Source organism: Corella eumyota, chromosome 1 (genome assembly GCF_963082875.1).
Source record: "Corella eumyota chromosome 1, kaCorEumy4.1, whole genome shotgun sequence".
Classification (NCBI taxonomy): Eukaryota; Metazoa; Chordata; class Ascidiacea; order Phlebobranchia; family Corellidae; genus Corella; species Corella eumyota.
Window position 1 is genome coordinate 14,012,394 of NC_137490.1, and position 15,313 is coordinate 14,027,706.

At 29.5% G+C, this 15,313-nt stretch overlaps 7 protein-coding genes across 7 annotated transcripts; 5 read left to right on the plus strand and 2 right to left on the minus strand.

Annotated features, from left to right (window-relative positions):
• Positions 1 to 70: 70 nt before the first annotated feature.
• Positions 71 to 703, plus strand: LOC145763787 (thiamine pyrophosphokinase 1-like). Its single transcript, XM_082575312.1, has one exon. The coding sequence runs from the start codon at positions 71 to 73 to the stop codon at positions 701 to 703; it is 633 nt and encodes a 210-aa protein (XP_082431438.1).
• A 383-nt stretch (positions 704 to 1,086) lies between these two features.
• Positions 1,087 to 2,209, plus strand: LOC145748176 (thiamine pyrophosphokinase 1-like). Its single transcript, XM_082564943.1, has one exon. It carries the CDS (start codon positions 1,162 to 1,164, stop codon positions 1,969 to 1,971), a length of 810 nt encoding a protein of 269 aa, XP_082421069.1. The 5' UTR covers positions 1,087 to 1,161; the 3' UTR covers positions 1,972 to 2,209.
• LOC145748160 (uncharacterized) lies at positions 2,175 to 4,091 on the minus strand. Its single transcript, XM_082564941.1, has 3 exons — positions 3,516 to 4,091; positions 3,272 to 3,381; positions 2,175 to 3,118 (listed from the first exon to the last, which is right to left on the minus strand). The coding sequence occupies exons 1-3, from the start codon at positions 3,855 to 3,857 to the stop codon at positions 2,464 to 2,466; spliced, it is 1,107 nt and encodes a 368-aa protein (XP_082421067.1). The 5' UTR covers positions 3,858 to 4,091; the 3' UTR covers positions 2,175 to 2,463.
• Positions 4,092 to 8,086: 3,995 nt separating this feature from the next.
• On the plus strand, positions 8,087 to 8,685 carry LOC145764228 (U1 small nuclear ribonucleoprotein C-like). Its single transcript, XM_082575844.1, has one exon. It carries the CDS (start codon positions 8,146 to 8,148, stop codon positions 8,557 to 8,559), a length of 414 nt encoding a protein of 137 aa, XP_082431970.1. The 5' UTR covers positions 8,087 to 8,145; the 3' UTR covers positions 8,560 to 8,685.
• A 78-nt stretch (positions 8,686 to 8,763) lies between these two features.
• Positions 8,764 to 10,752, plus strand: LOC145764229 (selenoprotein W-like). Its single transcript, XM_082575846.1, has 3 exons — positions 8,764 to 9,004; positions 9,085 to 10,320; positions 10,403 to 10,752. Exons 1-2 carry the CDS (start codon positions 8,872 to 8,874, stop codon positions 9,204 to 9,206), a joined length of 255 nt encoding a protein of 84 aa, XP_082431972.1. The 5' UTR covers positions 8,764 to 8,871; the 3' UTR covers positions 9,207 to 10,320; positions 10,403 to 10,752.
• Positions 10,753 to 11,792: 1,040 nt separating this feature from the next.
• On the plus strand, positions 11,793 to 13,847 carry LOC145764226 (dehydrogenase/reductase SDR family member 12-like). The gene is made up of 7 exons (XM_082575842.1): positions 11,793 to 11,926; positions 12,044 to 12,185; positions 12,265 to 12,339; positions 12,427 to 12,663; positions 12,763 to 12,876; positions 12,963 to 13,182; positions 13,288 to 13,847. Exons 1-7 carry the CDS (start codon positions 11,871 to 11,873, stop codon positions 13,398 to 13,400), a joined length of 957 nt encoding a protein of 318 aa, XP_082431968.1. The 5' UTR covers positions 11,793 to 11,870; the 3' UTR covers positions 13,401 to 13,847.
• On the minus strand, positions 13,563 to 14,953 carry LOC145764227 (myophilin-like). The gene is made up of 5 exons (XM_082575843.1): positions 14,799 to 14,953; positions 14,601 to 14,728; positions 14,441 to 14,507; positions 14,133 to 14,270; positions 13,563 to 14,041 (listed from the first exon to the last, which is right to left on the minus strand). Exons 1-5 carry the CDS (start codon positions 14,850 to 14,852, stop codon positions 13,832 to 13,834), a joined length of 597 nt encoding a protein of 198 aa, XP_082431969.1. The 5' UTR covers positions 14,853 to 14,953; the 3' UTR covers positions 13,563 to 13,831.
• Positions 14,954 to 15,313: the final 360 nt, after the last annotated feature.

A 15,313-nucleotide genomic window follows, 5' to 3' on the forward strand; every position in this document is an offset into this window, starting at 1 on the left:
TGTGTTTTACTTAAATCAATTTTTACTAAGTTATTACATCAGATTTACTAGTAGTCAGCTAGTCAATGCCATGAACCACAGTTTAAATCCACTTTCCTTTCTATGCAAAAATCAAAAGAATGCAAACCATCAGTTTTATCTCATAACTTTAAATGATGAAATTGGACTATACCCTACCTCAGTAATTGAAACAATCATAAAAAATTCTTCATTTCATACCAAAATTGTTAGTAATAACAACAAAAATGATATAATTGCAGAACTTTCAAGTTCTTTAAATCAAATTAGTGATAGAATTAACCAAGGTGAATTGACTTTAAATTACATAATTATATTTTGCAATAAATCACAATCTTTTTCCACAATAATGAATTTTATTCAAACAATGTATCAAAGTCAAACTTTATTAACTGAGCAATGTAGAATTCCTATATGTGGACTCTTTGGAAAGTCATACATCTGTGTTTTGCCCAGTGGTTTTACTGAGCTCATTATGAATACCGGGTATGAGGGAGAAGGATGTGGAATAATTCCCTTCGGCAAACCAGTTAAAATTACAACAACTGGTTTAAAATGGAACTTAGATAATAATGAATGTCAATTTGGGAGTTTAGTGAGCACTTCTAATGAACTAGACTCTTCTGGTAAAGTTACAATTTTTGCTAATCAACTAGTAACATTTACAATTGGGGTTCAGATATGAATAACCATTAAACTTTGTGTATAAATTAGTTTTAATTGCACTTATTTAAGACCATGCTGATAAATTTTACAACATTTTAATGCCTCTAGATAATTATGTACATACCATTCCTATCCTAACAGTATATTTGTGTAGAAGAAGACTTATAAAAAACTGTTAAATTTGATTTATTTTGAAATCAGAATTATATTTATCTATAATTTTTTGTTTTTACTTTACAGTTGTATTTTCTTGTACTTATATACTTAACATAACTTTCAATTCTTTTGACAGATTATTATTTGTTATTCAATAATTAAATATTGAAAATATATCCAATAACAAATTTTTGTACAACAAATAACTTCATTTTCAATGTTTTTACATATTGTACTATTTAAAATTTTTAATTGATTAAATATTAATTTTACAGAAATGTTTAAATAGTTTTAAATTATGGTATAATTATAATTTTAAAAATGTCAACCATTGAAACGAATTCTCAAATAATTGAACCACTAAAGTATCTCTTACCAAACAGTACCAACCAACAAGATATTGTTCTGGTTCTTTTAAACCAAGACTGGACATCACAAAGTAAAAAGGACCTTCTGTTTTTTCCAAGGTTTACAGCACTGTGGAATGCAGCAACGTTTAGAGTGAGTGTGGATGGAGGTTTGAATATTCTTCATCAGATAAACACATTGGACTCTAATGAAAATGCATTTATCCCAAATTTGCTCTCGGGAGATTTCGATTCTGTAGAAATGGAGATTGTTGATCATTACAAAGGCCTGGGTACTGAGGTAATACACACCCCGGATCAGGATTTCACGGATTTTACGAAATGTGTTAAAATATTAGGTGAGAAGTATAAAAGTGGGGTAATACCAAACACGGCAAACATAATTGTAGTCTTGGGTGGTTTGACAGACAGGTTCGATCATTCTATGGCAAATATCAACACTCTATACACTGCTAAAAAATATCTCCCTAGTGAAATGAAGATATTTTTGTTGCTCGGCTTTAGCCTACTATCACTTTTATGCCCTGGAAAAACCACAATTAAACTTCCAAATTATAATGTTACCTCAATCCAATTGATACCAATCGGATCTCCAGTAACAGTAACGACGAATGGTTTCGAAAAAGATTTGTCGAATGTTTGTACTTCTTTTGATAGCCCAGGAATCAATCACAAAGTTATTTCTGAAACTGTAACTATCACAACAGATGATGAACTTATTCTTATGGTTTCGATTTCTAATGATAGTGATTCATTTTTCTAATTTAAAACTTCTTTTTATTGTTTAGAACTTTAATTAAAAAAGTACTGACTTGTTACAAAAAAACTGTGTTCCAAAATTTTTGTTATATTTTTTTAATTATTGTGTTGCTGTTTATCACTTTTATCACAATTTCCTTTAATTTTGCACTTATTTTATATGTTGTAATCTATATTCAGTTTCATACACAATTATAATACTTAAAAGCAATTCAAGCGCCATTTTAATACACAATAATAAAATAAACAGTATAAATGTAAAATAAGCAATTTATAAATGTTTAGTAAGGTTGTCTCCATTAAATAGTAATACCAATATTTTAAATATTGATATATTTGTGAATATAACAAGAAAACGACAAAAAATACTATCTATACAGAATATAACAGTAAAAAACGCAAATAAGTTAATTGTTCTTGAAAAAATTTTTGATGTTTAAAAATTATATTTGCATTTATTAAGCCTGGGAAAAAAAATTACGAGCCTTGGGTTTTATTAGGTGGTTTGGTCAGTAGCGTTACTTTGTTCAATTGAAACTGGCAAATTTCTGTTGGCTACACAAACTTGGTGGTTGTTTGGCAACTTATTTGACGACTTAAACATCGGGTAAATTAACAGTAATTCTATAACAAAAAATACTAAGTTTGTTATCATAACGCTTCGTAACTCGTAGTATATAACGTTGTAGTAGTAAGTAGCGCATGGTTGGGGATGTATGTAGTCCTTACCTTCTGCTACCAAGCTTAAATCACAAATATTTACTAAGGTAAAGTTTGCTAATGACAAATAGAAAGTAGGCGTAGGATTTTCGGCTGCGCTACCCATAATTGCGTTGCAAAGGGGAGTTAAACTTGTCGATGATGTATATCGGCAAGAAGTTGGAAGAATTCCATATGAGTAATTCCTTCCAGCCCCTCTGATACCCTTCGCCCAACTGCTAGCAAACCAGTCGGTGTAATTTTCTGCGCCGCAACATTTGGTTTGTGTTTGTAAATTGTCCCACTCTGTTGTATATGAAGTCCGGTCTCCTTTGTAGCGCATAATAAGAGAGTCGTTCATACCCAATACGACATCACTGTAGAAGTCGTCGTTTAAGTATCGTGATGATAAAAATACAACCATAATGTCCAACGTCATTAAAAAGAGCAATCTGTAAAAAAGAACATAAAATGCTTCCCTTTAAAAACAGTAAAAAAACAACTAATGTATCATGAAATGTTTAACCAACTATTATCACGATAACAGGAGTGTAGTTAAAAACACAAATTATTTTAAATAAAAACTGGAAAAATTTCAAACGTACGCTACAATAATTCCCTTTGCGCCAGTTGACGTCATTGTATCCTCTTTCTTAGCTGCTAAAGACCGAAAAGCCATAACACACACAAATACTAAAATAGCTCCGCTGAACATCTGAAAATTAAAGATGTCAATAATAAACTGTTTGAGGTTAATATAAACGCTATAATTGTAACTACATCTTTGTCAACTGTAACGGTTTTTGAAAATAGGAGGTTAGATTAGTTTTATTTAAAATCAACATTTACCTGTGATACCCCTATCATGTATAAATTAAAAAGAATAAGAACAGATGCCCGCCAAACTGCTACCAACGTTGCCACACTGAGACCAAATCGAACCAATCCAATTACAGAAAATAACACGAAACATGAAATCAGAAAAATATAAGTTTTGTGTATAGAATTTGACGGTCGAATTAATTTCAGTACGTTGGGAAAATGTTTCTTAAGAAATCTTCGAACTGCCGATCCTTCGTCATTGGTTTCTGCAAACCTTACTCGGGTTTGTCTGTTATGTACACTGGGTTCCGCATTATCTTCACATATTACACTAAAATTGGGTTCGGATTCTGATTGTAAGGACTCCATCGTAAGGCTATATACGTACAACAAAGAATACTGCTTAAATTGCACCTGGTTTTAACAATTTAACATTTTTGGGGTTTCTGCGGTAAATAAACAAATAAACAGGCTAGTCTAAAATATTTTTTCCTTTTTGTAACACCTCTAATACAATAAGAGCTTAATAAATCTTTTAAGAAGACTATTATTAAAATACTTTACTTGGTTTGGTTTATTTACAACAACATTGTGCTTGCGACATAACTTGAAAGCCATAGTTTTGTAGCTGACGTATAAAAGACTTGTATTTACAATGATCAAGCGAAAAGAATAATAGATATGGAAAGAAAGGACATTCTTTTGTGCTGTAACGTATAAGGGTAATTGTTTAGGTTTCACGTAACACTCGCGTGATCTTAGGCTACGATTAAATAATTTACAACCTGGGCCCTAGGATGTCCATTACGTAAAAAATTAAAATTATAAAAATTTGCAAAAGTTTGTTATTTAAATAATAAATGTAATATCTATGCTGTCACTGTATGTAAATTATTCCTTTTTGTTTTTTCATAGATGTTATATTTACCTGTGTCTATTTGTCTGGTGTTTATAGTTACAGCGTATTTTGGATAACATTTTTTATAATAAATAAAAAGCTCAGCGCAACCTAATCCGGCGATCACTTGTTTAATTTATTTATTTTAATTTCGCTCATGTACATGTAATTTCTTAAAGTTAATGAACCACCATCGGCACCATTTGTATATAACGGAAAAAAAATTGCAAAAAGTAATAGAATTTTATTCTAATTTTAAGAATGGTTCTCATTGTTTTAACATAAGTTTTTGTATTACACAACAAAGAAATTTTAATTATGTCAGTACCCCACAAACTTGATTATTTAAAAGTAAACAGTTTTCATTTTGTTTATATTTTGTTAAGCTATTTTAACTGCTTGCCGATTTTTATCAGCTCATCAAATTCAAAATCAAAGAAAGAATTAAAATTATCTATAATGGTTTTTAAACATATTTGGATAATAGTTAATGTAATCATAAGTTTTAGTTTTTTAACTGAAGCGGTCGAATATACCTCGTTGGCTAACAAAACTATAGCTGTTGGCGCGACAGCCGTTTTTCGAGCTGATATAACTAACCATGGAAATGCTACACATACTTGGACAGTTGATAACGTTGATGTAGTTACTCTTTCTTTAACAAATTTAACGTGGAATGTGGAGGTTTCTAAATTAATGTTTAATTGTATGTAAATAACCATCAGTCAAGTAGATTTTAGTTACCACTAACCAAGCTTAATAGGCTACTGTAGCTTTCTCAACATTTAAACTGAAACGAAATTATTACTGCTAGTGGGGTCTAAATTCATTTTTATACATTTAATAAACGAATACTGGTCGTGTAGACAGAAACAAATGTAAGATGAGGTTTATGTTTACACAATAGGTCGTGGAAGGTTTTAATTATGCAGCTTCTGTCAAGTTACAAAATGACGGCTCTTTGATCACAGGAATTGCTAAATCATCGATAAGTAAAGAAGACAATGGACTAAGTATTGTTATAAGAGATGATTCAGGTAAAACAAGGTTACTAACATATTCTGAATACTTTTATGAAGATGGTATTTTTACATTAGTATAATGTTGTTAATTAATAATTAATTACTTAAAGGAAACAGTGAAATTGCATATTTAACCGTGTCGTATTGTAGTCTGACTATTCCACTTCGACACTCAGACCTTGAATTTACACCGAGTTGTCTTCAATATTTGTGCAAGGCGACTCACCAGTGCCTTAACGGACTTATTGTCGAAGGTATTAAAGTTGTATTGTAAAAAGAAGCTAGGAAAACTTTTAAATGTAATTTTGTTTTTAATAAAGGCCTAGAAACAAGACAATGTTCAACAAATGCACAGTGGTCTGGCTCAACTCCCACATGTGTAAATCCACCTACGGGAGGCATGACTTTTATTGCTTACATCTTATTCGGGGGAGTCATGCTTCTGTTAGTGTCTTCCATGATAATTTTCGTGGTCTTAAAAAGTCAAAAATCTGTTATTTAACAATTAAAGTTTTTTTTATTGTTTATGGAACGTTGGCATTTTTATTTGTATGAAAAGCTTAGAAATTTGATAAATAGTTTATGCCATCTATAATTAGGAAACCAGGTTTTAAAAAAAAGTAAGACAATTTTATTTTGACAAACAAAATTGCATAGCATTAACTATTTTCTTGATCTTTTTAAGGTAGCAAAAAAATAAAACCTAGCTTTATTTATTTTATAAGACTCATCACAATATTACCAAAATGTAATTCAAAGCTCTACATGTTTTCTGCAGGAAATAAAAAACAAAAATATTTACTGTTTATACTGTTCATAATAACGTTTTCAAATGTAATGTTTACATTATTTACACGTCAAACCAAATCAATTTTTAAGGTTATTGCCATTTATAATTAGGAAAACAGGCATCAAAAAATAGCATAAACAGTTTCATGTTAACAAACAAAGTAGCCTACATAAAATTAAACAATATTTACTTATTTTTTAATTTTAAAAAGCCAAAAAATAAAACCTAGCTTTATTTATTTGTTATTAGACTCATATCACTAAAATGTTATTACTTTACGTTTCCTGTAGGAAATAAAAATATTTTCTATTTATACTGTATTTAATAACGTTTTCGAATGTAATGTTTACATTATTTACAAGTCAAAGGCAACTTAATCTATATAAAGATGTCTTTTTGTTGGGATTAATGCTCAATGACAGCTACTTGTAAACCAAGAAAAAATATTAAAAAAAAAATTTTTAAATACCAAGATACACGAATTTTTATTCTATAAATTCGAAAAGTGTTTCGTGGTGAAAAAAGTTAAGTAAATTTTATATTCTACAATTTAAATTAAAACCATTTTTAATTATGTGGGTACGGGTCAAAATATCGACAACTTGAACAAGCTCTAAAAGATGAATTTGGAGATAAGGTCGATATTTCAGGGGAGTCAACTCCAGGAATCACTGGTGAGTAAAAACTGAGCAAGATAGTTTTAAAAAAGATTAGTTATTTCGAGTAAAACGTGGCCTTATTTTTTAAAATTTTAGGATACTTTGAAGTAACTGTTAAAGATGATCTGGTACATTCAAAGAAAGACGGGGATGGTTTTGTCGACTCAAATTTAAAACTAAAAAAGATTACTGATGAAATTGAAAATTTTGTATAGCTTTTGCCTGAGTGTTATTCACTTTATGTAGTCAAGAATTTTAAGTAATTTAAACCACTTTTTGACCAATACAAATTATATGTAATAATTAAAAACTAAAAATAGCTTTAATTACGGTACTTTATTTAGAACCATTTAAATATTTTACTTAAATCAATCATGTTTTTGTAGTAATTTGTGATTTGCCTGGTTTAAACTTTTATAGAAAACCAAAATACTGATATTTTTACTGCAACTATAATATTATGTTATAATGTAAATAGAATATTACATCTAAATTCTTGTGTACATTTATTTTATCAACTACATGTTAATTAGTCTGATTAATGATCGTATATACAAGTATTGGTCTAGCCTTGAAAAAATATTGATTTTAATATAGAAAGTATATTCTATTGCTTTTAATTAACAAGATACTTCCAACCAACGATATATAATAATGTTTATTATATATCATTGCTCCCGACATTTATTTTTAATGAAAAATTCACTATTTTTTGTATTGCATTTTCTTTCTTTCATTTTTGTTATTCTAGACGAATTGTTGTCAATACTTTTGTCGTTTGTTCCAAATGTTATTTCTAAAGCAAAAGCAACATGCGTTATGGTTATGTGGCTTGTCGTGAAAATCGCTTTTTAAAGTAATACAGATAACCGACGGACGACACTAGAAGAGCTCCAAAACTTGCTATTCGGCTAGCTGTCCCATAAGTCTGCAAGTTGTTAAGTTTGTAAGTAAATTGTAGTAAAATACCAACTGACAAACTGACGACTGTTAAATAGAAGCTGTTCAGTTTAGATAATTTAACAGCTTTTTAAAACTCTTAAAAAAAGCACTTTACTATTACAAACAGCTGTCAGGCTGTATACACACTTATTATAGTCATTGACATAATACCTAAACATGGTACTTAAGTTTTTTTACAGTAAAGTATATATAAATGTATAACTATATAAACCCGTTTTAGTAATTTTTTAAAGCTCATTTGGTAACCTGGTTTTATAATGTTGATGGACATTTTTTTCAGATAAAAAGATAAAGTAGGTGTTTTTAATCTAAAAAAAAACTCAAAATGCCTAAATATTTTTGCGACTACTGTGATACATATTTAACACATGATTCACCTTCAGTAAGGAAAACGCACTGTTCAGGAAGAAAGCATAAAGACAATGTGAAAATGTATTATCAAACATGGATGGAAGAACAAGCTCAAGAACTAATTGATGAAAAAACACAGGCATTTCAAAAAGGACAAATTGCAAATCACCCTTTTGGGCCGATGGGAGCTGGAATGCCTCCTCACATGATGGGCCCAGGAGGGCCAATGGGGCCACGAATGATGGGTGGCCCAATGCCAATGGGTGGACCTATGATGCCTATGAGAGGTCCCATGATGGCTCCACAAATGATGCAAATGAGACCCATGGGGCCTCCAATGATGGGTGGTCCTGTTATGATGATGGGACCAAGAATGGGAATGAACTGAACAAGTTTTGCATTTATTTTTTTGAGCCAAAAACAATTCAATTTATACTATATAAATTGCTATTTTGTTGGGATTTATAAATAATGAAAACTTTTTGTAAACCAAGTAAAATTTTGTAAAATTTGTGCAGAAATTTTTTTTTAATATATTAATATATGAAATTTTTCATGCTATAAATTTGTGAAGTGTTCAGTGGTATAATAAGATAAGTTACTCTTTTATATATTTCATTATTAATTATAACAAGTTTTAATCATTTTTAGAAAAACACATAATCTTGTTGTCTTTATAAACCTTGATTAAATCAAAATAATGATAAAAGTTCATATAGTTTATTGTGGTGGATGAGGGTACGGGTCGAAATATCGACAACTTCAACAAATTCTTAAAGAAGAGTTTGGAAATGAGGTCGATATTTCAGGGGAGTCAACTCCAGGGATCTCTGGTAAGTAAAAACTGAAGTTATTTTAAAAGAAGGTCATTATTTTAAATAGAACCCAGTTAATTTTTTTGTATAACTTTTAGGGTACTTTGAAGTAACGGTAAATGATAAACTGGTACATTCTAAGAAAAATGGAGATGTATTTGTTGACTCGGATAAAAAATTAAAAAAAATTACTGATGCAATTGAAAAATATTTAAAATAATATATTTTGTATGACCTTTACCTAAATTTTATTTATTTTTATAGTCAAGGAATTTTTTGTAATTTAAAGCACTTTTACACTAACATAAATTATGTTTAATTAATTATTAACTAAAAATGACTTTAATTGTGCCACCTCATGTAAAACCAGTTTAATATTTTATTTAACTTAATCATGTATGTTTGTAGTAATTTATGACGAACTTGGTTTAAACTTTTATAGAAAACCAAGATACTGAAGTTTCTACTGCAACTAATACATTATGTTTTAATGTAAATAAAATATTACATTTAAATTCTTGTACATTTATTTGTGATACATATTTAACACATGATTCACTTTCGGTAAGGAAACACACTGTTCAGAAAGAAAGCATAAAGACAATGTGAAAATGTATTATCAAACATGGATGGAAGAAAAAGCTCAAGAACTAATTGATGAAAAAACATGAGCATTTCAAAAAGAACAAATTGCAAATCATCATTTTGGGCCAATGGAAGGGAGATGTAATGCCCCCTTATATGATGGGTCTAGGGGGGCAAGATTAAAGGGTGGCCCAATGCCAATGGGTGGACCTATGATGCCTATAAGATGTCCCATGATGATGCAAGAGACACCAATGGGGCCTTAAATGATTGGTGGCCTCGTTATGATAATGGGACCAAGAATGGGATTAAACTAAACTTAATAAGTTTTGCATTTGTTGTTTTGAGTTAAAAACAATTTAATTTATAATATATATAAATTGCCACTTTGTTGGGATTGATATTTATTGACAACATTTTGTAAACCAAGAAAAATTTTGGGAAAAATCGTCTACTAACTTATAATTTTTGTTATGCTAAAATCTGTAAAGCATTAAATGGTAAAATAAAATAAGTAACTATTTTATATTTTTCAATTTTATTTAAAACAATATTTAATTATTTTTAGAAGAGACATAACTTTTTTCTTAAATTAAAACCTGATCAAGTCAAAATAATGGTAAAAGTTCATGTAGTATATTGTGGTGGATGAGGGTACAGGCCTAAATATTGGCATCTTCAACAAATTCTAAAAGAAGAATTTGGAGAAAAGGTTGATATTTCGGGGGAGTCAAGCCCAGGACTCTCTAGTAAGTAAAAACTAAGCAAAGTAATTTTAAATGGGATCATTATTTTAAATGAAGCTCAGTTTAATTTTTGTTTAATTTTTAGAGTTATTTGAAGTAACGGTAAATGATGAACTAATACATTCTAAAAAGAGGGGAGATGTATTTGTTGATTCAGATAAAAAACTAAAAAAGATTATTGATGCAATTGAAAAATATTTAAAATAATATTTTATGAATAACTTATTCCTAGGTTTATTTATTTTTTCATTTTCAAGGATTTTTACGTAATTTAAAGCACTTGAAGATGCATTTTTTTAAAATTGTAAATTATGTTTACTTAATTGTTAACTAAAAATAACTTTAATAATGCCACCTCATTTAAAGTGAGTTTAATGTTATATTTAACTTAATCATGTTTATTGTTGTAGTAATTTGTGACGAGCTTGGTTTAAACTTTTATAGAAAACCAAGATACTGATATTTCTACTGCAACTAATATACCATGTTATAATGTAAATAAAATATTATATCTTTACTCTAATATTTATTTACTTTATTATATGTATATTTTTTTATCCTCGATATAAGAAGCTTAACTTCACCCGCCAAAAGAGTAACAACAGTAACCACAACCTAGTCTTCAATTGCCTTTGGCAGTTTAGAATTTTATACTTAAACCGCTGATTAAGTGTTGGCTTAGCAAGAGCCTTAGCAGTGGGGATCAAACCCTAGACTATATGTTAACAGCATGTTAATAAGTCTAGCCTTTAAAATATTTTTCTTATAAAGCTAAATTGCTATTACAATAAATATTGATAAATCTATTTAAAAACTTTCCTACCAATAAACATTTTATCCCACAATTTTTTAAATTACCAATACACATTTATGCTTGTAAAAAAAGTGTTTACTGTAAATTGTTATATAATATATTTTGCGGTTATATAACAATTTTAACAAACTTACATAACATGACTTTACTACTCGGTAACTTAAACTACGTGTTATTTTTATTAATTCAATAAAATTACGCCACAGTTGCTAATAGTTTTAACCTAAGACAGTCGTGTAACTGTTTAAAATTTGTACGAAAAAAGTATCTACCGTGTTATATAACATGTTATTGTAATTTGAATGCATTTTTTACTACACATATGTAGCAAAACGACAGTGAGTAATGGTTTTTGTTTATTTGCGTGTTGTCATCAATGCGTTTTGTTTTAATAATTTATGTTTAAGTATTTTTGTAGTTCACCCGTGTTAGCATATCAGTTAGTTAGCAGGTTAGTTGCATGTTGAGACGTTGGTTAACTTTTTATCACTTAGTTACGGCTACGAGGTGACGGATTAACTTATGGAAGTCGCAGATAAACCTTTTTTCGACGTGTAACGTAGATCTTTAAAATATTTCTTTATTGCTTTGTAATTATATTCAGTGTGTGTTAGGCCAATATTATTTATAACTAACATAAAGATTTTTTTTATTGTTACAGTATATATATTGGTTTCTGTTAACTCTGCTGTTTAATTGGTTGATTGCAGTATTTTTATGTTCTTTGTCTTTTTAAAACATGAGTTATTATCAAAAAGGAGTTTTTTTCGTTCGGGGTCTTAGTCAATTCACCAAGTAAGTTTTTTATTTTTGTAAAACTAACTTAAATAAGCTGTGTAAACAAAGTGGCAAAAAAAAGTGGTATTCTTGTATATTCAATGGATGGTACTTTTTTTTATTTATTTTGTTAAGGAATGGATATGCCAAAGCAGCAAAATCATTCAAAGATGAGGACCTTAATGTAGATGTCACTAACCGAGTTTTTATGATTACTGGAGCTAATAGTGGACTTGGCAAAGCAGCTGCTATTGCCATTGCTAAAAAGGGTGGAGAGGTAAATTTATATGGTTTGTTTTAGGTTGATAAATAAAGTGAATTTATATTTATTTTTTTAAAGTTTAAAATGTTTTTAGATTCACATGGTTTGTAGAAATGTTGAAAGAGCAAATGAAGCCCAGAAAGAAATAGTAGAAAAGAGTAACAACCAGGTTACTACTAATTTTTTGTATTTGTTATAATTCTTCCACTACAGTTGTATTTTGCCTGACCATTTAATTTGCATCTTCTGTATATAGAACGTCCATGTACATATTCTGGACATGTCTAAGGCTTTACATGTTAAAAAGTTTGCATTAAAATTTGAAGAAGAGCACCCTCAACTTCATGTTCTCATAAATAATGCTGGTTGTATGGTGCTGGAAAGAAAACTAGTAGATGGTTTAGAGTCCAACTTTGCAACCAATACGTTTGGAACTTACATTCTTACAGAACAACTTCTACCTCTTTTAAAAAAATCTGAAACACCTTCTGTGGTAAATACTTCATTATAAATAATTAAAAAAAAAGAAATGATCTATATACTAAATCAACTAAAGTTTAAAATGCTGTATGATTTGGGTGTTGATCTTTAGATAACTGTAAGCTCAGGTGGAATGTATCTTCAGAAGCTTAATTTAACCAATCTTCAATTTGAAAAAGGAACTTTTGATGGAGAAATGGCATATGCCCATAACAAAAGACAACAGGTTTATATATTTAAACAATCTGTTTTGTTGTAAACCATTTAAATGGAAATAAACGTTTCTGAACAAATTATTAAACTATTAAACAGGTAATTCTTACTGAAGAGTGGGCAAAAATACACAGCGCTGTTCATTTTTCAAGTATGCATCCTGGCTGGGCGGACACTCCCGCTGTCCAAAACTCCATGCCAGACTTCCACAGAGCAATGAAAAACAAATTTCGAACACCTGAGGAGGGTGCTGACACCATTGTGTGGTTAGCATTGTCACCTGCTGCACAAAAACAGAAGAGTGGATTGTTTTTTCAAGGTTTTTGTTTTTGGACCTAATTTCATTTTTTTTGAAATTTTCTGCAGAACTGAAAACATTTCTAGTTAGTTGAAATTTATAAAAAAAAATATTTTGTGTTTTCAGATCGGAAACCCGTTGGAACACATTTACCTTTGGCTTGGACAAAGGAAACGCCAAATCAACGAAAGGAATTTTTAGATTTTTTAAAACAGATGTCCGATAAAATAGAGGCATAATTCAAATTTATTAACCATATATCTTGTTGAATTTTCTTTTTTACATTCCTATTATTTTAATATTTATTTTTATTTTTTTTGTTAATTCAGGTAGCCAATTGTTGTAACACTTGCTTTTTTTATTTTTAAGTGTTTTGTTTTATTTGTTAAATTTACTTTAAATGAAGCAGTATAATATAATTTTATTTACTAACGGTACAAGTTTTAAAAACAATTGAAATTTGAAATATATTTTAGTTAAAAAACAGCTAAAATTTTTTTTTTGTTATTTGTTCGTTGATCTTATTTATTAAATTTGTAAAATAAAAACATTTATCATTATATGATACAATTAATAATTTTAGTTTTCGAAAAGAAAACTTAATCATTTAAAATGCTGTAAACCAAATAAAGAAATGTTTATAAACAAATTCCCAGTCACTTGGGCATGCTTATTTACTGATCTGTCGCGGGGCACCAAAACTCTGGCCGGCCTGACTTGCCAGTTGATTCGTACCCGCTTGGATACCAATAACCTTCCTTCCTTCAATTAAAGTCTCCTCGTCAAAGGTTCTAACGTTTTCGCTTGACGGTTTCGGTCCCAGGCCAGGCCACCCTTTATTCGCAGGTGAACTCTCGTCCCATTCGGGTTTGCCATGACACTGAAATGGCAAAATTGTAAAAAATATTACTTTACGAAATTTAAAAACACTAAAAGGGTATTGAACGTTTTTTACGTATTTAAGTACGTACCACTCTTCCTAATGCAAACATAGTTGCGGTGACTTGAGAAACGTTACTACCATCATAAAGATCACAAGTTTGAAATAAGTCGCCTTTCGGAACACCATATTTTTCGGCAAATGTTAGAAACATTCCGATCGTCTCCATCTTTAAAGAACAAAGATTAAATGTTATTAGACCTGTTTTTTATTTGTATTTTATTAAAACCGACTACATGTTTTTTTAACTGCCTTATTTATTTAAAAAATTAAAGTAAACTTCTGATATATTACAATCAACAGCCTAATTTCTTGAATTGTTAGTAGATTTAATCTGACCTGTTTAAATGGCATGTCTGATTCCGAAATTTTCTTGATGCTTTTAGGCACAAGCTTGTTGGCTAGTCTTCAAAAATATCGAGTATTAAATCAAACTCATTTTACTGCAAAAAATACTTTATAATTGTTTAAAAATATATAGCAATCCTTTAGATCTTACTTGCACAAAAGTACACCATTGTGAAGGTTATCTTCGTAGTTTAACTTTGGGTTGAATTTTTCTTCAAGGATTGTCTCCATCCATTCTTGTACTTCTTTTTCTTGCTGCGCATCTCGTTTTCCAGCAATCTTACAACAAGTTTTGAATGTTTTTAGACTGCATAAACTTAAAAAATATGTTTCTGGTTAGTTAGTATACCTTTGCCGCAACTTGTGCACTCATTCCATAAGCAAATCCCTTATTTCTTGACATTTTTGTTTATATAGTTTGCTTTTTATTACGTGAAATTACCAAACCTAAAACACCACGAAAGGTTAATATTTAAATTAAAAAACAATTAGTTAAAAATTGAAGTTATACCTAACTTGATTTAACGAGAGTACTTGTTTAACGACTTTATACTAGAGCCTAATGAGCTAATGGTATTAATATACAGTTACAGTACTTTCTTTATAATAGATATGATGTGATGTCTCGGTATGAACCGCCTATAATTTGTCACATCTAAAGATTTTCCAATACATTTATATATGTCTGAGGGTGTGGCTTGCCTGCTTTATCAGTCATGTACTTATACAGAGCTGTTTTGTAACGCAAACAGATATATGATGTCATAGCATTTTCTATATAAAGGTATTTGCGCTTCTACCGTGATTCCACTGGGATTTAAATGGTTTAGATATAATGCAATAATTAAAATTGTATAAGCTAAA

Bases quoted from the DNA above. Each gene is read 5' to 3' on its own strand.
- LOC145763787 (XM_082575312.1), top strand. From the start codon at position 71: ATGAACCACAGTTTAAATCCACTTTCCTTTCTATGCAAAAATCAAAAG.
- LOC145748176 (XM_082564943.1), top strand. From the start codon at position 1,162: ATGTCAACCATTGAAACGAATTCTCAAATAATTGAACCACTAAAGTAT.
- LOC145748160 (XM_082564941.1), bottom strand. From the start codon at position 3,857: ATGGAGTCCTTACAATCAGAATCCGAACCCAATTTTAGTGTAATATGT. The intron at 3,382-3,515 runs GTAAATGTTGAT...TTTAATTTTCAG, and splicing joins ACATGATAGGGGTATCACAG to ATGTTCAGCGGAGCTATTTT. The intron at 3,119-3,271 runs GTACGTTTGAAA...TCTTTTTTACAG, and splicing joins GCAAAGGGAATTATTGTAGC to ATTGCTCTTTTTAATGACGT.
- LOC145764228 (XM_082575844.1), top strand. From the start codon at position 8,146: ATGCCTAAATATTTTTGCGACTACTGTGATACATATTTAACACATGAT.
- LOC145764226 (XM_082575842.1), top strand. From the start codon at position 11,871: ATGAGTTATTATCAAAAAGGAGTTTTTTTCGTTCGGGGTCTTAGTCAA. The intron at 11,927-12,043 runs GTAAGTTTTTTA...TATTTTGTTAAG, and splicing joins GGTCTTAGTCAATTCACCAA to GAATGGATATGCCAAAGCAG. The intron at 12,186-12,264 runs GTAAATTTATAT...AAATGTTTTTAG, and splicing joins TTGCTAAAAAGGGTGGAGAG to ATTCACATGGTTTGTAGAAA.
- LOC145764227 (XM_082575843.1), bottom strand. From the start codon at position 14,852: ATGTCAAGAAATAAGGGATTTGCTTATGGAATGAGTGCACAAGTTGCG. The intron at 14,508-14,600 runs GTAAGATCTAAA...ATATTTTTGAAG, and splicing joins AATGGTGTACTTTTGTGCAA to ACTAGCCAACAAGCTTGTGC. The intron at 14,271-14,440 runs GTCAGATTAAAT...TGTTCTTTAAAG, and splicing joins CAGACATGCCATTTAAACAG to ATGGAGACGATCGGAATGTT.